Source organism: Arachis ipaensis, chromosome B6, assembly GCF_059453495.1.
Source record: "Arachis ipaensis isolate K30076 ecotype BB chromosome B6, ASM5945349v1, whole genome shotgun sequence".
Classification (NCBI taxonomy): Eukaryota; Viridiplantae; Streptophyta; class Magnoliopsida; order Fabales; family Fabaceae; genus Arachis; species Arachis ipaensis.
Genome location: NC_142441.1, coordinates 149,459,308 through 149,480,816, shown reverse-complemented (window position 1 = coordinate 149,480,816; position 21,509 = coordinate 149,459,308). Strand labels below are relative to the sequence as shown.

General features: G+C 33.7%; 4 protein-coding genes across 4 annotated transcripts; all 4 read left to right on the top strand.

The window, feature by feature from the left end:
- Nucleotides 1-1,488: 1,488 nt before the first annotated feature.
- LOC107648560 (protein WHAT'S THIS FACTOR 9, mitochondrial) lies at nucleotides 1,489-2,553 on the top strand. Its single transcript, XM_016352378.3, is given in 2 exon segments — nucleotides 1,489-2,116; nucleotides 2,118-2,553. Coding segments are annotated over 2 exon segments (933 nt in total). The 5' UTR covers nucleotides 1,489-1,609; the 3' UTR covers nucleotides 2,544-2,553.
- Nucleotides 2,554-4,660: 2,107 nt separating this feature from the next.
- On the top strand, nucleotides 4,661-8,303 carry LOC107648559 (uncharacterized). The gene is made up of 3 exons (XM_016352377.3): nucleotides 4,661-4,940; nucleotides 5,136-5,459; nucleotides 7,325-8,303. Exons 1-3 carry the CDS (start codon nucleotides 4,701-4,703, stop codon nucleotides 7,856-7,858), a joined length of 1,098 nt encoding a protein of 365 aa, XP_016207863.1. The 5' UTR covers nucleotides 4,661-4,700; the 3' UTR covers nucleotides 7,859-8,303.
- A 482-nt stretch (nucleotides 8,304-8,785) lies between these two features.
- On the top strand, nucleotides 8,786-12,129 carry LOC107648558 (fatty acyl-CoA reductase 2, chloroplastic-like). The gene is made up of 9 exons (XM_016352376.3): nucleotides 8,786-9,591; nucleotides 9,688-9,791; nucleotides 9,904-10,103; nucleotides 10,195-10,295; nucleotides 10,411-10,621; nucleotides 10,756-10,917; nucleotides 11,060-11,141; nucleotides 11,254-11,648; nucleotides 11,743-12,129. The coding sequence occupies exons 1-9, from the start codon at nucleotides 9,192-9,194 to the stop codon at nucleotides 11,906-11,908; spliced, it is 1,821 nt and encodes a 606-aa protein (XP_016207862.1). The 5' UTR covers nucleotides 8,786-9,191; the 3' UTR covers nucleotides 11,909-12,129.
- Nucleotides 12,130-18,174: 6,045 nt separating this feature from the next.
- Nucleotides 18,175-21,299, top strand: SPP1 (Phosphatidic acid phosphatase (PAP2) family protein). Its single transcript, XM_016307449.3, has 8 exons — nucleotides 18,175-18,574; nucleotides 18,688-18,783; nucleotides 18,897-18,971; nucleotides 19,082-19,212; nucleotides 19,638-19,741; nucleotides 19,826-19,954; nucleotides 20,115-20,230; nucleotides 20,765-21,299. The coding sequence occupies exons 1-8, from the start codon at nucleotides 18,407-18,409 to the stop codon at nucleotides 21,155-21,157; spliced, it is 1,212 nt and encodes a 403-aa protein (XP_016162935.1). The 5' UTR covers nucleotides 18,175-18,406; the 3' UTR covers nucleotides 21,158-21,299.
- The last annotated feature ends 210 nt before the right edge of the window (nucleotides 21,300-21,509 follow it).

Sequence of the window (21,509 nt, the reverse complement as noted above, 5' to 3'; positions counted from 1 at the left end):
ACTCTCCTCTCCCTCCCTCAACACCACCACTCACAGCAATAACCTCAACATCAGCAAAATTATCTCAAATTTTTAGGTTAATTTACCATTCAAAAAGATTAATAACAATAAAGTTCAGAGAAAACAAACAAATTCATATACAATAATCAAAATAAAATAAAATAAAATAAAATAAAATAAAGTTTAATATAGACACCACCAAAGGAAGAAGCAGATTTAGACAAGGCCAAAAGAAGAACACTAGAGACAGAGGAGGCACGACATGACGGAGGCAAGATGGAACACAGACAGATGAGACAGGGCAGCGACTGGGGGCGAACAGCAAGCAGATACAAGCAGTGAAGGTGCACAGACGATGCAATGTCGACGAAGGAGACAAACGACGCTGGCGAACGCAGAAGACCCAACGACGAGATGGCGAAAATGCGGTGTTGGTGACACTGTAAGACTAAGAAGGTTGAACTCCACTGCCGTTTTAGGAGAGAGTGAGTTGAGAGTGTGAGACAGTGTGTTGGAAAGGGGATTAGGATTCAAAGGGGTAAGGGAAAGGAATTAAGGTTCAGAAGGAGGGATTTTGGATTGAGGAGAGGGAAAGTGCGTTGGGGAGGGGAGATTAGGGTTAGGGAGGGGGAGGGAAGGATTAGGGTTGGGGAGGGGGAAGAGTGCATTCAAGAAGGGGAAGGGGGGAGTGCATTGGGGAGGGGGAAGAGAAAGTGCATTGGAGGGGAAGGATTAGGGTGGGGGAGGGTTTTTGCCATGTCATCAAAATGTAGTGGCCATGTCAGCATTGTGCTTGTCGGAGATATGCTCCGGCGAACTCGTGGGTACGCTTGTCAAATTTTAAAATCTTTCAAGGACTATTTTGTCAATAACAAAAGTCAGGTACCATTTTGTCAACGCCAAAATCTTTCGGGTACCAATTTGGTATTTACCTCTGTATTAATATAGATAGATAGATGTGTCTCAATAGTAAAAACGATCATCAAAGAACCCATTTTTATAACAGGGTGTGTTACATTTTTTTTTTTTTGGTTTAGAAACGGGGTAAAGAAACCCAAAAGAAGAGAGCGCTAGTTACAAACTAAACGGGACAAAGCTACCATTTGTTCATCATCAGACAAGAAAACTACTACCTCATTTGGAGGAATATCCCAAAAGTGGAACTCAATAGTCAATATCTAATTTTAAACTTTTACGTGTCAGGCAATCAGCACATCTATTGCCTTCTCTGTAAATATTTACAAAAAGGATGTTCCATTCTTTGTTACATACTTCTCGTTTTTTGTTTCAATTTGATCATAAAAGACCTTTTTTTTGTTCGTAGGATCATAAAAGACTTGGATCATACTAGACACCTCTATTGGGCCTTTAACAGATCCTCTATTGCTGTTCTACAGTTCAATTTGATAGGTCTAGAATTACTCTTTAACTTCTGTGTATAAATGTTCACTATTTTAGAAACAAAAAAAAATGCTTATTATTTTGTGAATGAATTCTGTGTAAAAATGTTGTCTGACTAGATAACAGTCTGCATTTCTTTTTTGATTTTTTGGTTTGGTCATGGACAGGCTGCATTTTTAACAAGTAAAAATATCTTCACAATGGTGCAATGTTACTTATTCTTAGGTTTTCACCAAACAGCCATTTACCATCCCTCCCCTGCTTCCGCCTCACCGACACCGCAAAGCTCCTCGATTCGCTCGAAGAAGAAATCCACCAGAGCCACGAAAACGACGCCGTGGAGAGGCTCTTGAAGGTGCTGATGATGATGAGAACCAAAACGGCGCCGCTGCACGCACTCCAGCCTCTGAAATGGGACCTCGGCCTCCCCGATTGCTTCGAGAAAACCCTAATCCCCAAATTCCCCGAACAGTTCCAGCTGGTAAAGTACCCTAACGGCGTGAGCGGACTGAAAATATCGCAATGGCGGGAAGATCTGGCGGTTTCAGCATTACAGAAGATGAATGAGTGCAGAGAATCAAAGAGAGGAAAAGCTGCATTAGTATTTCCGATGAGGTTCCCGAGGGGTTACGGATCTCATAAAAAGGTTAGGAGTTGGATGGAAGAGTTCGAGAAGCTTCCATGTATATCTCCGTATGCAGATTGCAGTAAAATTTGATCCTGAAAGTGATTTGATGGAGAAGAGGGTAGTTGGAGTTCTGCACGAGTTTCTGAGTTTGAGTATTCATAAGAAAACAAAGAGGAACTACCTTCGGAGTTTGAGACAAAAGTTGAGTCTTCCGCATAAGTTTACAAGGATTTTCACTCGCTACCCTGGCATCTTTTACTTGTCTCTCAAGTGTAAGACTACTACTGTCACTCTCAGAGAAGCTTATCAGAGTGGGAAGCTTGTGGATCCTCATCCACTTGCTCGCCATAGAGACAAGTTCTATCATGTCATGAGAACCAGCCTTCTCTACCGGGCCAAAGGCGCCCTGCTAGAGGAGGCCGATCCTCATGTTCATGGAGGAGAGGATTCTGAAGAGGTTGAATGGAGTGATGAGTTGTGTGAGGATGAGGTTTCGGATTCAGAAGATGAATAATTTGTTTTAGTGTTAGTTAAACACATTCTTTGTAATTTAATCTTCACATTTTGTTTTTCCCATTCATTTTCAGGTAGTTTCTTGTTTATAAAGAAACTCAGGAACAAATAATAATGCAAGTATAAGTAGGAAAAATCTCGAAACAAAAACATTCCAGTAGAAATTAAAAGATTAATCCTTGAAACATTACCGGTAGAAAAGCCAAAAGATACGACAAAAATAAATTGGAAGCGGGACCAGAAAATAGCAGAAGTCAGTTATCTTAACACTGACTAGCAACTACTCAGTAGTCAGTACTGAGTGGTAGTAGCCCAAATTCATTTACATATTTAGATATTTAGATTAGATTTCTAATTTCTTATTGATATACTAGGTCATCGGTTTTGCGTTTCCGTTTGACCGACGGCAAAATAATAATAATAACAAACAGAATAATGTAGTGAGGTTCATAAAGCTTGGCTATCAAAAAACAAGAGCCACGAGTCCCACCAACTTGTTGATTCTCAATGGTTGAATGAATCAGAAAAATGGAAAGCTAAAAACACAAGGACATTAGAGAAAAGTAAAAAAGAAAGCATATGGCACCCTTATTTGCACCAAACTACCAGAAATAGAATAATTGCAAATGAGAGGCGATGTGGACACGTCAACTAAATTGCATTGCCTCCCTTAAAAGCTCCTTCTCCTCACTTCACTAATCCCTTCACCACCCTCTCGCTTCATTTATACATAGCATTACTATTCCACGCGCCTACTCTCCATTACATACATGTATATAAGGTGCTGAAAATTCAGGTGAAGTCGACTTTACGTGAAATTGATATCTGACAGCTGTTAGATAAAAATTTAGTCAAATCAGTCAAATTATCTAACAGCTCTAAAATATCAACTTCACGTGAATTCGACTGCACCTGAATTTCTCTCGTATAATTTAAAGTTAGTTTGATTATTATTGTTCGGTGAGTTGAGTTATTTTGTTTTGTTTTATTTTTTTGGGGTAATAAATAAAATAATTACTGAGACAAAAATATATTCATATACAAATAATAATTAAAATATTAATACATATTATATTATATAATTTGGTAAAAATGTCGGATTATTCAACAATAATTTTCACTTATCACCACTATTAGTTGGTGAGTTACAGTAATACAAAAAAATGCATGAATGAGATGGCCTGCATTTGTTTCTGCAATAACTGTTTTCAGCACGTACCATTCTAATTAATTTCTACACATTCCATGCTAGTGTTTTTGTTTAAGAAAAGATGCACAACACGTGATGACGTGCAGGTCCCTTTTATTTTTCTGCATTTGCATGTGTTGTCCACTTTAAAGTAACAATATAGAACTGATAAAGATAAATTATATTTATTATTTTATATTACAAGAAGTTAAGAAACATTGATTTCCTGAGGCGAATTGCATTTCTAAATATAAAGTAAGCATGGGCCAACTTTATGAATAATATAAATCTGCTAAAAAGATGGTAACAGTAGTTGAATGAAATCATGTATTTTTTACCTGAATTAGTGACCGATCATCCAACAGTGAATCTGGAAGTCCAAGAAAGTAGGATTTTCTTTCATCCCATGATCCCCATCCCTAAGGTGCTACTTTATATGTGTGGGATCCACATTCCCCTCGTATCATAGTAAGTATCATATACTTAAAAGGGGGATTGATGTTCAAATGGATCGATCCTCAAAATTTAACGTTTTAATTTTGTTAGACTAAACCACCAAAAGTAATTATGAAAGATTGATTCGCTAACAAAAATAATCATGAAAGATCATAATTTTTCAGATATTTACAATTGATTTGTTTTGTTTGTCAAAAATAGCCAAATTTGATATAGACAGTCTACTAAGACTACATTAGATTTGACTATTTTTGACAAACGAAGCAAATCAATTGTGGGTATATAAAAAGTTATGATCTTCCATAGTTACTTTTGTCAGAGAATCGATCTTTCATAGTTACTTTTGGTAGTTTAGTCATTTTGTTATTAAGAGATAGGTAGTGAGGCACACGCAGCAATGTGGAGCGTGTGGTAAAGCAGAAAAGAAGGTATGTGTGGGTGTTTGTTTTTAAAGAGTGTCTTCCTTTGTGAACTCTTCATTCATTCTCTTCTCATTCTCATAAGAAGAAGAAGATGATGATGGGTCGGCTCGCAACTCTCTCAGAAGTGGAACCAATCACCGACCAAGTTGAGCACCAAACCTCTTCATCTTCTTCTTCTAAGAAGGTTCTCCATGCATGGCGAAACTGGAGCTGCATCAAGTCTCACTTCAACAAGAAGCACCCTGATCTGAAGCTTCTCCTCAGTGTCCTGGCTTGTCCTCTCTTCCCTGTCCCTCCCCACCCTTCTCTCCCTTCCCTCAACCATGGCCAGGCATGCATGCATTCTTTAATTTTGGTCACTTTTGTTGTCAGTGGAATGCAGTTTTTTCTTTCCTTTCTTTTGCAAAGAAAAGGAATGTGTCCTTCTTTCTCCCCCATGTGCTTCTCATTTAACTTTTTCACATCTACTCTCACCTTTTACTTTAACTCTCTCTATCTCTCTTTCTCTTTCTTTTTATTGTGACAGGTGTCATCATCAGCTGAGTACATTATCCAACACTTCACGGCAGCAACAGGGTGCCGGAAGTTAGAAGGGACGGTGAAGACTGTGTTTGCAACGGGGAAGGTGGCAATGGGTGTGGTGGATGAGGTTGGAGCCACTGCAGGGGTATCAGAAAAAGGCTGCTTTGTCATCTGGCAAATGATACCTCATAAGTGGCAGATTGAGTTGGTTGTCGCCGGTCACAAGGTTGTTGCCGGCTGTGATGGCACTGTGGCGTGGCGCCATACCCCTTGGCTCGGCCCCCACGCCGCCAAAGGCGGCGTGCGCCCTCTTCGGAGGGCTGTTCAGGTGAATTCACCATCTATCTCACCATATCACCCCATATATGTATCTTGTTTGTGAGTTATGTGCTACGAGAGTAAACCAAGTATGCTAATAAAATGATTTTGTTATAAATACTCTGTTAATGACTTGTCATTTAAGTAATACATCGGAAAACACCTAATAATTTTTCCTTGTCAAAGTGTTCAAAATTTCTGTCTTAATACATTTATCAAATACAGTTACCAAACACAACCTTAGTACTAGTTTGTTTTGGTGTAAGCAAGGTTTGATCATGAGGTATTCTTTGGTTCCAAAATTGTTGGTGGTGTTTTGGGGCATATCTTAGTGATTTATTTGGGATTTAAGCGCCGAATTTGGATCCTCTAAATTTTAAATTTGTATTTTAGAAGGTAAAATGTGATCTTTTACCCTTAAATGGTTTCTCTCTCATATTTATTCTTGGTCCCACCTATAAAATAAATGATGAGAGATCACATTTTACTCTTTAAAGTGAAATTCAAACTTTAGAGAATCAAATCCTTAAGCGCCAATCTAATGATGTTTGGCTCTGAAAAGATTATTATGCCAACTCTAATATTATAACCAAATTGATGGTGTTGACACCTAACTGTATTGTTAGCTCCATGAACTGATGATCTGGATTTGATTTTGGTAAAACTTTTGGAAAAAAATAATTGTACTTTTCAAAATCACAATCATCTTTTTTTTTAAATAAAAAATTTATGTATTTGTGGTTACAATTTTTAAAAGTTAAAAGTACTTTTAAAAATATTTAAGGAAAAATTTTTTAAAATTAATTTGTATTTATCAAAATTAAAAAATCTAATATAATCTCATATAGTAATTAATATCCAATTTTAATTCATATATTAATGTCTATTATAATATTTTTAAATTTAAAAATTATTTTATCAAACACACTTGTTATTACTTGTATTTATTAAAAATCATTTTTAATTTAATTTATCAAATATAGATATTATAATTTTTAAAAATATATCTTTTAAAAATTAACTTTTATAAACTAATTTTAAAAAATAAAAGTTTCTCCAAACCAAACCTTAATCTCATTTGTAATATAATTGTGGAAGGAATGAGAGCCTCTTTAAGTATGTAATATGGTGGGGTTTGGAATTTAGGATTATTACGAGAAAAGATTCAATGATGTATATATTTATCCTGAAATTGTGTGGCTGATTTGGACTTGTGATGAAATATAATCATAAATGCTGGTGGAAGTGTAATTTTCCATTTAATTAATATGAAACTTGTCTTTATTCTGCATATGCTACCGGCCAATATAATGGATCTTTGTTTCCTTACTAAAATTCCCCTGTTTTGTTTCGATCTAACCACATTCTTGTTTTTCCTTTTCTTTATTTTCGGAGGCTGCTTCAAATAGGAAGTTAGGAACCCATCATCAATTCATCATGCATGTGTAATTAGTTTGGCATGGCCAATTAGTTTTAAGATTCTCTATAGTGGAAAATGTCTCAATATGTCAAGACAAAAACAAAAACTCTCAAATATCAATTTACTTTGTCATGGGGAAAACGTTATCTTTTTTCCATATGGTCCACTCTCTGAAACTATGAACACCATGAAATCCGTAGAATAGTGACTTGACTTGATCAGCATCTAAGTAAAGAGACACCTCTTATTAATATTTTGGGCCACTATCAAGAAAATTTTGAAGAGGAACCAAGTGAAAGAATATAAAATGTGTTAAATGAATTAGTCTCTCTTCTTATAAATTTCTCATCTTTTACTGTTTTTTTCGATGTGAGACTAATTTCATGCACTTCTCAGTCTTAGTACCAAGACAACTTATTTTTCTTGTATTCATTATGTAGTTATTAATGGTGTAGGGACTAGATCCTTTGGCAGTGTCTGCTGTATTCAGTGGTGCACAGTACATGGGAGAGAAAGAAATGATGGCCACTGATTGTTTCGTTCTAAAGCTGTCAGCAAATCAGAAGGACCTTGTTGATCGCAGTGATAACACGGCAGAGATGATAAAGCATGTCACATTTGGATACTTCAGCCAGAAAAATGGCCTTCTAGTGTACCTTGAAGACTCTTTCCTCACAAGGATTCAGTCACCTGGTACTCACCCTACTTATTGGGAAACAACAATGTCAACAAGGATTGAGGATTATAGAATGGTGGACGGCGTCATGATTGCGCATGGCGGCAGATCCACCGTGATTATCACCAGGTTTGGTGATAATCTAAGGGCAGGACCTGCCGTTACGCGCATGGAAGAGTCTTGGACCATTGATGACGTTGCGTTCAATGTTCCAGGACTATCCATGGACTGTTTCTTACCACCTAAGGAGCTACAGAAAGATGATGATTATCCACAAGAGAATCTTGATTGGAGATCACCTTTGAATACATGATGTGTACAAATTGGATCTTTTTTCTCTTCTTCTTTTTGAGAAGAGGACAAATAGATCCCTGACCTTTTGCCCCGCGGACATTTTCGTCCTAAAAAATACTTTTAAGTCCCTGATCTTCACAAAATTTGGACGGATCAGTCCCTGACGGAGGCATTTGGACGGAGGGACTGATCCGTCCAAGTTTTGTGAAGGTCAGGAATTTAAAAGTATTTTTTAATGATCAGGGACACAAATGTCCACAGAACAAAAGGTCAGGGATCTATTTGTCCTTTTTTTTTTTTTTTTTTTATTTCTTCCTTTCTTTGGGCTAAAGAAATGGTTGCTGCTAATTGTTATAGCTTTAACACATGTATTACTGATTCTGGGCATAATGGATCATGTCAGTTATTAATTGTGTATGATTTTAGAGTTCCTTGTAAAAAGTCTGGTCCTTTTTGCGTTTTCATTTTCTATTTTCAAAATTTTGTCATTTTCTATTTTCAAAATTTTGTAAATAAAAAAGAGGAAAGTGAAAACAGAATTTTATTATTTTCACTTTTCAAATTTTAAAATCAGAAAATACTGAAATCGAAAACAGAAACTAAAAATACAAACCGAACAAACTCTTATGATCTTATGGTAAATATTAAAAAAAAAAAATATGGGACTATTCTCTTTCAAAGAAATGAGAAATCATTATCTCATGTTTCTCATTTGTGGAATCCATCACTTTCTGGTTTAAAGTGTGAACCTACAGAGTTAGACATGTAATTTTTCTCTGCTTGGAAAAAGGTATGCTGGAGTTAAAAGATTTCCTCTGAGATAAGAAGAAAAATTTGAAAACAAATAAATAAATTCAATCATAGTAGATATATTTAGTGTTAACTATTTATTATCACACTTACATAGTAATACTATTATCATTTAATCTACACTACATCTATATTTTAGCTCAAAATCTCTCACACCCTTTCTTCCTCTATATTTTCCAGGAAAGAAGAAATCATAGAAAACTCCACTTACTTAAGAAGATTAATCAAACAAGGGAAAGAAAATGAAGGGGTGGCAAAAAGAGAGCCGATATAAGATACTATTAACATTTCATAAAATAGTTAGTATTATTATAAGTACTCAAACATCCAATTCCTTCATCCTAAATCCATTCTACTTTGTATTCTTTACATCAAACCAACCAAATCCATTCTACCTTTCTTTTTTTTACCTCCACTTAATTGTTTTTGTTATTGTTTAGGAAAGAATTAGCTAAGGTTTCAAGTCAACCATTTTTACCTGCATCATCTTTAGGTGCAGCAATCTTTTCTCTTGAACTGGATTCTCATTTTCCCTTCTAATCATGGGAATTTTCTCCCTTAGTTCTTCCTCAACTCTACCCCATAAAATCACCAGAGTGAATCAGAACAATAACAACCACTTGTCCTTTACAAGAAGGACAAACATTGTGCATTGTCAAGGGGGTGGAAATGTGAAAAATTCTTCTGGCCTTTCTTCTATATTACAAGAAAGACCTACATTTATCAACACAGAACACACTGCAACTACTATAATGGATCCGGGAAGCTTCGTCTTGTCGCAAAATGCGAAAAGCCACGGAGAGATTGTAGTGAAGGATTTGGTGAGTTATGGTGGATCAGCATCCAATGCATTAATAGGAGTGGAAGATGGCATAGGAATTGTCAAGTTTCTAAGAGGGAAGAAGTTTTTTATAACTGGTGCAACTGGCTTTCTAGCAAAAGGTATTAGTCTATCTATGATTTATGGAATTTGGACCATGGTTCTGCTGCTTTTAAACTTATGATGCACAACTAACACTCATTTGCTATTAATCTTAGTTCTTATTGAGAAGATTTTAAGGACGGAACCGGATGTCAGCAAGATGTACCTTCTGATTAAGGCAGAGAATAAGCAAGCTGCAATAGATAGATTGAACAATGAAGTATGCTTTTCTGATATTTTGTATCCTCAGTTTTACATTTGTCAGGTTTCATGGTTTTACACTTTTACTTCCTAATTTTATGATATTTTTTGTTTCTTTTTTTATGATTTAGATCATAAATACAGAACTTTTCGGATGCCTTCGGCAAATCCATGGAAAAACATTCAAAACCTTTATGATGAGCAAGCTAGTTCCGGTTGTAGGAAATATTTGTGAATCCAATCTTGGACTAGATGAGGATTCTTCTGCTGTTATTGCAGATGAGGTAGATATAATTGTGAATTCAGCAGCTAATACTACATTTGATGAAAGGTTATTATCTTCTTATTCACCAGATTACTTCTCCATCACTGTTAAAGTTTCCCCATTTCCTAGAGTTTATATAATTTGACTATAATCTCAGATATGACACTGCTATCAACATAAACACCAGAGGACCCTGCAACCTTATGAGCATTGCGAAAAAATGCAAGAAGCTTAAGCTTTTTCTACAAGTTTCAACAGGTAAAATGACACCAGTAGGTCGAAAAGTGCGAAAGATTATCATAAACTATATATAACCATTGAAAGAAGTAAATGTCACATTGGTTACCCCATATTCTTTCTTGTGATTTTGCAGCTTATGTTAATGGACAAAGACATGGTAGAATATTGGAAAAGCCTTTCAGCATCGGAGATTGCATAGCAAGCGAAAACTCTTTGCCTAAAGGTTCATCAAAAGTCCTTCCCACATTGGATATCGAAAGCGAAATCAATCTGGTTTCAAATTACAAGGGAAACTTTGAGGACAACATCTTAGCTCAAAAGATGAGGGAGTTGGGTCTAGAAAGGTATTGAGTGTCCTAATATTTTGCCCTTAAGAAACTCAGAAACGTTCTGCCTCCTATATAGATTTTGATCACACAAATTGTAGATGATTCTTAAGATGCATAATATATTTTGATGCAAGTGAATGTCATAATAGGGCTAGAAGACATGGATGGCAGGATACTTATGTTTTCACCAAGGCCATGGGAGAAATGATGATAGACAAAGTGAGGGAGGATATTCCGGTTGTCATAATTCGACCAAGTGTTATAGAAAGCACCTTCAAGGAGCCATTTCCTGGTTGGATGGAAGGAAACAGGTACTATCCATCTCCCTCTAAAGAAAAGTAACACCAAAGTGAAAGACTAATGGAACTTGTCTAGTAGCTTGTTCCTTACGAAAGCTGGAGCTCGCTGGCGAAATTTCTATACAATAACTCACATTTTTCTTGCTACAATTAGGATGATGGATCCAATAGTTCTTTGCTATGGTAAAGGGCAGCTAACTGGTTTCTTGGTAGACCCAAATGGAGTGCTCGACGTAGTAAGTTAGTGAGACTTAAAAGTTTGATTCTTTCACAAGAAAAACAAATGGGAAAAGCACAAAATTGCATTCATATATAACCATAGTTCTTTGGATGAACCTGAATGCACAGGTGCCAGCAGACATGGTAGTTAATGCAATGTTAGCAGCAATGGCAATGCATGGAATCAGCAAGAAGCCAGAGATAAATGTCTACCAAATTGCTTCATCTGTGGTGAACCCTTTAGTCTTCGGGGAATTGGCAAGATTGCTCTATGAACATTACAGCTCCTCACCATGCATTGACTCAAATGGTAGGCCAATCCAAGTTCCAATGATGAAGCTTTTTAGCTCCACTCAAGAATTCTCTGATCACATTTGGAAAGATGCTATTCAGAAGAGTGGCCTTACTGATATAACACTCTCAAAAGAAGTGTCTCAAAAGCTTGAAAATATATGCAGAAAATCAGTGGAACAAGCAAAGTACTTGGCTAATATCTATGAGCCATATACATTTTATGGTGGAAGGTTAGATACTTACTAAAAAAATTTCAATCATACATTTTTTGAAGAATAAATTACAAGAATGATTAAGTAAATTCTTAGTCTCTTGTTGGTGCAGGTTTGATAACAGCAATACTCAAAAATTGATTGAGAGCATGTCTGAAGAAGAAAAGAGGGACTTTGGATTTGATGTAAAGAGCATAGATTGGGGAAATTACATAACCAATGTCCACATACCAGGTCTAAGGAGACATGTCATGAAAGGAAGAGGGATGGGTAGTTAGTGAGATTGAATCATCAATCATGTGCCTTATTTCAACATTTGCAACTAACTGTAATAAAAATATATAAATAGAACATATATAGTTTTCTTTTCCTTCTTTACTTGGTAGAAAAATGGCAAGAAAATCAAATTTCTGACTATTTCCTTTGGTAGAGAATTCACTAGTGATGTCATGTGTTTTTGTGTTTGTGGAAAAAGTGAGTGCAAAAGAAAATTGTATGGTTGGTGTGAATTACAGAATACTATTTTGCTTTGAATGATTCAAATTCAAACCATGATTCATGGAACCCACAAGTCATTAATTCCGTGCTATATTGGTGGAATGAGTGGTTGATAATGCACATGATCTAGTAGTACTAGATGAAATTGACACTCACCTAAGTCAAATTAATATTTGTTGGTAAACCAGATTAGTGTAGTTTGATTCTTAGTTGATCTTGGATTCTTGGTCCCTTGATCCTTGCAAGTACAATGTTTTCTAATTCAGCGTTTGTTTTGAGGTACTGAAACAGAGACTGAAAGACTGAGATTCAGTATCATGTTTGTTGGTTCAGAGACTGATATTAAAATTTCTGTCTCTGTCCATAAAATTTCAGTATTTCAGTACCTCCAAAAAGTAGGGACACAGGAGACTAAAATTTTTAGAAATGGAGACTGAAACTTTAATAACATTTTATACCTAAAATATCCTCATTTCAATTAATTAATTTCAATTTTACCTTTTGTACAAATTAAATTAGAGTTTCATTCTTGTTTCAATTTCTGTCTCCACTTTGCACCAAACAGAATACTGAGATTTATTTCAATTTCTGTCTCTTAGTCTCAGTCTCAGTCTCAGTCTTTTCATCTTTGTCTCTCTACCAATCGCTACCTGTACATACACAAATTATGAATCTTCATTTGTCCCAATATTCTAGAGACTATACTATAAGTAAATGATCCCACTTAGAATTATTATAACTAAGTTAACACCCGCAATATGCGGAAAGTTAAACTAATTATACTATATAATATGAATTTAAATGATATATTGTTGTTTAGGGATAGATTAGATGATATGTAAAGTTAATGTTAAATTTAAAAGTTAATTTATAAAAAATATTGTACAATACATTCATTTGACAATTTATATATGATTCAACATTATTACTATATAAAAAAAGAAATACAAAGAAAAGGTATACAATTTTAATATAGGTAATAATTATATTTAACCATTATTTTATAATTCAATTAAGTAATGATATACAGTAAATTTAATTGATTAAAAAGTTTAAAATTTTGTTTAGTGACATCAAAATTAATTTAAATTTTGTAATGGTCGATGATAAATAACAATTTAAAATAATAGAAATTAATTAAGAATTTAATAATTATAATATTAAGAAAATTATGCATAAATTAGACTATAAATAATAAGAATATTCAATTGAAATTTGTTCACATGATTTTATATATTTTTTCATTTTTAAATATTTAATTTATTTTTGTTTATTATTATTTTTTATCTTTTAAGGTTATATTTAAATACTATGATACAATGATAAAACTATTAGATAAAATACCACATGAATATTATTAATATTATGATAATTAAAAATGACATTTAATTTTTTTAATTTTATTTTTTATGAATCATGATAATATATTTTCAACAACATTATTACAACTAAATATTATTAAAAATATAAATTGTAAAAAAAGAAGTGATATACAAGGACATTATGTAATTAATGAATACAATTACACAAAAATTAAAAAATTAATGAATACAATCACACAATCACCTAATACATATGTTTAGCAAATTAAAAAAAATAAAAATAAAAACTATGGTCATCTGTCAAATTATAGTTTGCAAAAAATTAACAAGAGTGGAGAGGGAAAAAGAGAAAATGATACGTGTAACACCCTAACTATCAAAATGCCACGCTTCTGGATGCACAACTCTGATAGTTCGGGTATTACGACGACTCTTAAGATATTTAATACTAAAATATGAGCCTGTTTAAAACTTAAACCGAATTACCGCTCAAAAGACTTTTTAATTATATATATATATATATATTATTAATTTTACAAGTATTACATAATTAAAATCCTATCCCTCTTATAAAAACTTGTAAAGATAAAGGCAAGGGGAAAGTAACTAATACAACCTAAAATATTGCTTAAACAGAAACGAAATGAATAAACTCTTCCAAACTTCGTCGTTCCAAAAACCAGAAAAGAAAAGACCTGTAGGGGAATGAGAACATCATTCTCGAAAGGGTTCTCATTATAGGGTTGCAGAATTATTATAATAGGATACATGAAAATAAAAACTATTTTTAAAGTACAATGATTGTTACCCGCCTTGTGTATCTTTACAAAATCATAGATCCACATTCAAAATTCGAAATCCTTTTTAAAAGAGAAATCCATTAATTCTCCAAAAATCCAAACCTTTTTAAAAGAGCTTTTTCTAGACAGTATGAATAACTAAACTGTCCCAAACATAGGTTCATTAAGTCAATACTAAACTAGTTTAGTTTTTCATACTTTACTAAACTAAAAATACAAACCATTCACGGCCTTCGACCCATCACATAATCAATCACGGCCATAGACCCAAACATTTCAATCAACAGTCAATCCACCACAATCCAACCGTTTTCAGTCACAAACACAAGTAAGAAGGTTTAAACACAATCAAGTAGTTATATCAAGTAGAGCAATTAGCAATTAGACATAATTATTCACGTAGGCAAACCAATTACAATATGCACACCCAAACAATGTTACATAGATGCATATGATGAATGCCTGCCCTATGGCTGATGAGTCTCATCTGTCGGTTATCAAGCCAACCTGACAAGTCCGGTTTGCTAAACCCTTGGAGTGTCCCCCAACGTGCATCCCCATGAGTTTATGCATAGTTTTTTCTCATATATATATATATATGAAATCGCTCAATGAGGGTACCATTCCCGAGAATTTATAAGTGCCCGGTTACCCTTACGCACGCGTCACCCTCTTCCATCAGTCTCTCTCTCTCTCTCTTCGCGAACTCAAGGACCATGGCGACGCGGTGAGGATGAACAGTGACGATCCCTTTGCAAACCCCATCTCCGGCGCATCTCTCTTCCGCGACGGCGCAGCTGGCAGCGACGCAGGTGATGGGTTCGACGGCGACCAGCTGGCGGTAGGGGTGCACATGGGTCAGGTGAAGCCGGGTTTGATGTGACCCAGACCCGGCCCGAAATATACACCGGGTCTATTTATTAGACCCGAACCCGGCCCTAGACCCGATAAAACCAATATACTTTCGGGCTACAATTATACCGGGTGAAAATCGGGCCGTTAACATTACATTACGTTGATACCTTCTTGTAAGCTAGCATGTAAAAATATCCAAATTTCCAAGACTCTAACCATTATTTAACATGGTAAAATTTACTTAGAAAAATATAACAAGAACCAACCATTCTTCAAAATTAAAGCATAACCACATTCAATACTAAAGCATAACCACAATCAATACTAATATTGTCTAATAATACCAAATATTTAAATCAATACAAATAACACAATATTATGCATTAGTCTAAAGTCTTATGCATTCTAAATATAAAACATTAACTTATAGTCTTATAATGACTAATAACACAAAATATTAAAATTTACAATACTTAAATTCCACATAAGAATAGTCATGATCCATCACTAATAACACAAAATATTAATTGTGTATGATAACCGGGTCACCGGGCCGACTTCGGATGACTCGAGCTATGGCGCGGACCCGACCCGAAATAATGACCGGGTCTGTTTTTGAGACCCTTATCGGCCCTAAATCCGATGAAATTACACCAAATTAGCCCCTAAAGTGTTCGGAATCGGGCCGGACTTTTGGACCGGGCGGGGTCATATGCACCCCTAGCTGGCGGCGGCTCCCTCACACCCCTCTCCTCCCTATCTTATCTTCTCTTGGCTTCCTTTCTTTCTTTGTGTTTCTGAAGCTGCAAAATGGGTGTTTGGAGAAGAGGATGGCGCTGGTAGTGTTAGGAGGGTTAAGGTAGGAAAATTAGGGTTTTTTGTGTGTTATATAAAATTAGGATTAAGGTTATTTTGGAGTTTTCGGAATTAAGATAAGATAGTAATTTTTAATAAAAATAAAAGTATAGAGTAATAATTTAAATTCAAATTAAATATATAATAATCATCTTTAAAATGTTATTTTATTATTAACTTGAAATTTGTTTTCAAATAAATACTAATTTAATGGAAATTGATAATAATTAGATTAGTTCTCCTTTATTTATAAAATAAGGTTAAAAAATCTAAATATTTAAAATTAAGGTTTATAAAATATTTACTATTTTTCAATTATAAAAACTCTAAATAATAAATAAGAATTTCCTCAACTTATATATAAAAATCTCTAAAAATATAATCTTAAACAAATATAATAGATAATAAATAATTTATTAATAACTTTTTAAAATTCAGGATCTTACAATACGAAATTACAAAAAAAAAAATCATTTTTTAAAAAAGAATTATACTTTATACATAAATATATTATTTTATGTATGTAGTTTAACCCCAATTAAACATTGATTGAACCTTTAAACCTCTAATCCTATTAGTTCGATCACCAATTAAATTTTCAAATCCTTGCTTTTTTCTACTAATATCTGCAAACTTTTTTAAAATATATTTTCGCATAAAACTCTAAAACCTAATTTTTAAACACTGAATCTTAATTTTTAATTTTTAATTTTTAATTCTAATGAAAATAATATTAACTAATTAAAAATTAATTTCTATATTTAAAACAAATAATTAACCATACAAAAATTAGAAATAACTATGAATTAAGTGAACTAAAATGAATAATATACAAAATTTGAGAGTTAATAGATATAATTAATGTTTTTAAGTGTGTTTTCAGGGCAGTAGATAAAACAAGGAAGAGAGGTGGTTGGCAGGTATTGACTGGTAGGTTTCTATGGCGCCAACTTGACTCAAGAGTCCTCAGTCCACACCGTTGACCTTCATTGCTTCCCTCAAAAATATCTTCATAAACAAGTTGATTAGTGGGGACGATTCCAATGTTTAAATATTATTATAAGGAAATCATTAATTCATCTTAATGCAATACAATAAGTGATGATATAGAGGGTGTTCATGAGTTGTGTTGAGATGAGGTGGGTTAAACTTTAATTTGTTATTTCAATTGAGCTTTTTAGTTAAATTGTAATTGTTTGATCATGTAAGATTTTCAAAAATTACAACTATTGATTATAGATATTTTCATTTATTTTTTCCCCCAAATAATTGCATGTCTCAGATAGTCAGATATCAGAATTGCATATAAACATTAAAATTATAAGTTTTGTTTGTTCAGTGTTTACAATAAATGTTGGACGGCCTAATAATGCCATGTCAGGTAACTTCCACAAACAAAGAGATGATACAATTTCACACCAAATTTAAATCTTATATATTATTATTGTAATAAATGAAAACTTATATATTATTGCAATAAATTTATATTTAATTATAGGAAATGTATAAAACATTAATCTTTTATTAATCAATATTAATTAATTTTTAAATATTTTTTTTAATTTTCACTTTTCAAAAGATTTAAAATTTAGAGATGAAAAAGAAAATTATGAATATTAGAGTACAAAAATAATTATAAAAAAAATTAAATACTTGTTTGGACGTTATTAAATCAATAAAAAAAAATTTTATTAAATTTTTTTCAGTGTGTTTAACAAATTTCTAATAATAAAAGTAAAAATACTAGAAAAATAAAAAAAACATATTTTTTGAAAAGTTATAATTTATATTTTTTTAAAATATATTTTAAAAAAAATATTTTTTACATAATAAATAAACAAAAAATATTTAAATATAAAATTATTTTATTTTTATAAAAAAATTTTTTAAAAAATATTATTAATAAAAAAATCTTTTTCAAAAATGGGACCAAACAAACCTTGATTACAATTGATAAAATTAAAAATTAATTTTTTGAAGTGAATTGTTTAATTAAGAAGCTTAGTATTAAAATTAATTTACTAAGTAAGCCGTGTGGCTTAGAAAGTTAGTACACACGTTAGTACGAGCCACCAGTATTTACTTCTCTCTCCAATCTCCATAGTTTCTATGCACATTCCTAAATCTGCCAGCTAGCTTCCAACGAATTTTTTCTTCCAGAAGTACCAATTCTCCAAACCAATATTATATTTTTAATATTATAATAATAATAATATTCATGGTTCAAAAATCAAAATCAAAACCTTGAGCTTTATTATTTAGTTTGCTAGTTTTCATATTTTCAGATACGAAGAAATAAAGTTGAATATTTGCAGCACCGGTTTTTTCCAACATTCATGGTCTACTTTTGATTCACCCATCTCGTTTTGTTCTCTTCTCTCTCTATAGGAGATTATTTTGGGGAGAGAATAATAATAATAATAAGAAGGAAATAGTAAGAATAAAAATGGAGGCTGCAGATGCAGCAGTGTGGCAAGGTGCGGTTTTGGGTGGAATAGTGATATGGGTTGTCGCAGCTTCATTCCTCGATGTTACTTTCAAGCTTAGATCTTTCCTTCAACCTTGGGTTTCTCACCATGTCGATATTGGAGTCCCTTTCATCCTTCAGATCCAGGTAACGGAAACAGAAAATACCCAGATTCTTATTCTCTCAAATTTCTAATCTTTTCGATCTTTTTATTCATGAATGCTGATTACTATTCGATTTTCGTTTTTGGGGTGTTGCAGAATTACCGGTTTGGCTTCCTGGATGCATTGTTCTCGGGTTTGTCTTGCGTTGTTTCTGTGCCCTTCTACACTGGTTTCCTCCCTCTGCTTTTTTGGGTGTGTAACTGTTGTTGACCACATTAGATTCTCATCAACACGTGGGATTTTTTATATATAAACATAATTTTGATGTTGTGGTGAGGGAATTTATTTTTTTGGTGTCTTTATAGAGTGGCCATGGTAAATTGGCGAGACAGATGACGTTGTTGATTGCGTTTTGTGATTACACTGGAAACTGCATAAAGGTATATTGTGAACTTATCTTTTGATATGAAATCAGTAGATTCAGTCTTTCATATTACCTGTTAAATTAAATGCTTTTGTTGGGGGTTTTTGACCTTTTATGATTCAACAGGATGTGGTTTCTGCTCCAAGACCCCCTTCTCCCCCTGTCCATAGAATTACTGCCACAAAAGATGAAGAAGATAATGCTTTAGAATATGGACTCCCTTCTTCTCATACTCTTAACACAGTTTGCTTATCCGGGTAGGTATCATTTTCACTTGACTTTTATTCTTGTATGTGTTGGTTGGGTTTTAAGAATGGGGTGGAAAATTTCATGAATGAATTCTATGGTGTACTTACAAATGATGTTAACTGTATGGTGAAGCTGTTGAGAATGATGTTAGATATGTACTACTAGAGAATTGACATGTGGCATGACTTGTACGTCAAGTATATGGTTACTACTTACTAGTAATGATTAGTCTATCTGTGTTCCTTTTTTTTGGGATGAACTGAAGTCAAAATAACCAACTTAAGAGCTTGGTAATGTATTTATAATCACATATGTTATGTTTCAAAGTCACATTATCCTTTACTTTGAGAAAGATGAAGCCTTTTTTCTCTTTCAATTCCTCGGTTTTGTTGTTAATGGCGTTTTTGTTCCTCTGGAATGTATATTTTATCAGCTACCTTTTGCACTATGTGCTGTATCATACTCAAATAGATGGTTTCCATGCTACCTATATTGGAGTTCCTCTTGTTGTCTTGTTGGTGACTCTCATTGGCTTCGGTAGGTCTTCTGATACATTATTAGCGGCTTCCTATTGTTATCCTGCTGCACAGAAGCAATGAAAAATTTTGGTCTTTTTTGTAGCAAGAGTCTATCTTGGCATGCACAGTGTGATTGATATCATTGCTGGCCTTCTTTTTGGACTTGGGATCCTTGCATTTTGGCTTTCAGTTGATGAATACATAGACAATTTTGTGGTCTCTGGACAAAACGGTATTATTCTAAGTACTAAATTTACCATAGGATAGCATTTTCCTATATGATTAGCAATAATAGAAAAATTATGTTCTTTAGGATTTTGGGATTTATTCCTTAACCATCTTTGCAATCTTTCCTTTTATTTTTGTTTCATCTTTATCTGTTTTTGTTGCAGTTATATCGTTTTGGGCTGGCTTGAGCTTCCTCTTGCTTTTTGCTTATCCAACTCCAGAGATTCCAACTCCGAGTTTTGAATATCACACTTGTTTCAATGGTGTTGCATTGGGAATTGTAAGCAGTTTCCTACCCTTTTAACAAAAGTTAGGAAGTAGCCATAAATCAAAAGAAAAGGTGTTAGGGAGAATGGGAGATTCATTCATTGTTATTTCCCAGATCTCAAAACCTTCCTATTTTAAGGCTACATAATTTGAATTTTAAATGTTGTTAGGGACCTCCGGCTAGTCGAAAATTCTATGTAGGCTGTCATATACTTAATTGTAAATATACTTAGTACAAATTGATACAGCCATAGATTAGCATGTTACAGTTGAATATGCTCAAGAAAACATCAGCTGTTTGAAATGTTTGCAATGTTGTTCACAATTTCACATCACCACAAGTTTGTAGTATGAATAGTATAAGAATCCGAAGTAGAATCAACTACAACCCCCTGGGGTTTTCCTCAGATAAGCTAAATTTATGAACATTATTCTGAGCGGATATTTTAGAGTAGGAAAAACTGGAGTGATCAATGCCGTACTATTTCCTAGTAAGTTGTTATTACGTTGTACCGTGTATATTGATGTAAATGCCAATGATGTTCAGGTAACGGGGGTACAGCTAACATATCATCAATTTCACAGTGAATTTGTGCCTCGTTTGTTCACTTCAGAAATGAAGATACTTGTATTTGCGGGAAGAGTGTTGGTGGGGATTCCAACAATTTTGATTGTGAAATTCTGCAGCAAGGCTCTAGCAAAATGGACGATTCCAGTGGTAGCAAACACATTGGGCATTCCAGTAAAATCAAGCAGCTATATCCCCAAATTGAATCCATTAGTCACAGGAAATAAGCCTAAAGAAGGTTACTTCCAAAAGCTGCTTTCACCGCAGGACTCATTTGATGTTGATACCGGAATTAGATTTGTTCAGTATATTGGCCTTGCATGGTCTGTAGTAGATCTTGTGCCATCTCTTTTTACATACTTGAGCTTGTGATTTGACTGATTTCTCACACGTGTTGCTCTATCTAAACACACAATTTTGTATAGCAAAGGGGAATACCCCCTTCTGGCCATAGAAACTGAAATTCATTTCTCAGTATATAATGTCAGCTAATAGATACATATATTTTTATTTATTATTACAATTTGATTTTAATACTTTTATGAATAAAAAAAAAAGATTTTTCAGCCAAAATTGAACGAATTCTTTAATCCGACTCACATGACCAATTCATTTGGGGAGCTTTTTATGGGCGGTAAATTTTCACCAATTTATTTATCTAATTGACCAGTAACAACCCCGCCCCCAATAGCCGGCGATTAGAAATAATTTTTGCTAAAAGATT

Coding starts and splice junctions, on each gene's coding strand:
- LOC107648559 (XM_016352377.3), top strand. CDS start 4,701: ATGATGATGGGTCGGCTCGCAACTCTCTCAGAAGTGGAACCAATCACC. Junction 4,941..5,135: donor CTTCCCTCAACCATGGCCAG/GCATGCATGCAT, acceptor TTATTGTGACAG/GTGTCATCATCAGCTGAGTA. Junction 5,460..7,324: donor CTCTTCGGAGGGCTGTTCAG/GTGAATTCACCA, acceptor TTAATGGTGTAG/GGACTAGATCCTTTGGCAGT.
- LOC107648558 (XM_016352376.3), top strand. CDS start 9,192: ATGGGAATTTTCTCCCTTAGTTCTTCCTCAACTCTACCCCATAAAATC. Junction 9,592..9,687: donor AACTGGCTTTCTAGCAAAAG/GTATTAGTCTAT, acceptor TATTAATCTTAG/TTCTTATTGAGAAGATTTTA. Junction 9,792..9,903: donor TAGATAGATTGAACAATGAA/GTATGCTTTTCT, acceptor TTTATGATTTAG/ATCATAAATACAGAACTTTT.
- SPP1 (XM_016307449.3), top strand. CDS start 18,407: ATGGAGGCTGCAGATGCAGCAGTGTGGCAAGGTGCGGTTTTGGGTGGA. Junction 18,972..19,081: donor ACACTGGAAACTGCATAAAG/GTATATTGTGAA, acceptor ATGATTCAACAG/GATGTGGTTTCTGCTCCAAG. Junction 20,231..20,764: donor ATGGTGTTGCATTGGGAATT/GTAAGCAGTTTC, acceptor AATGATGTTCAG/GTAACGGGGGTACAGCTAAC.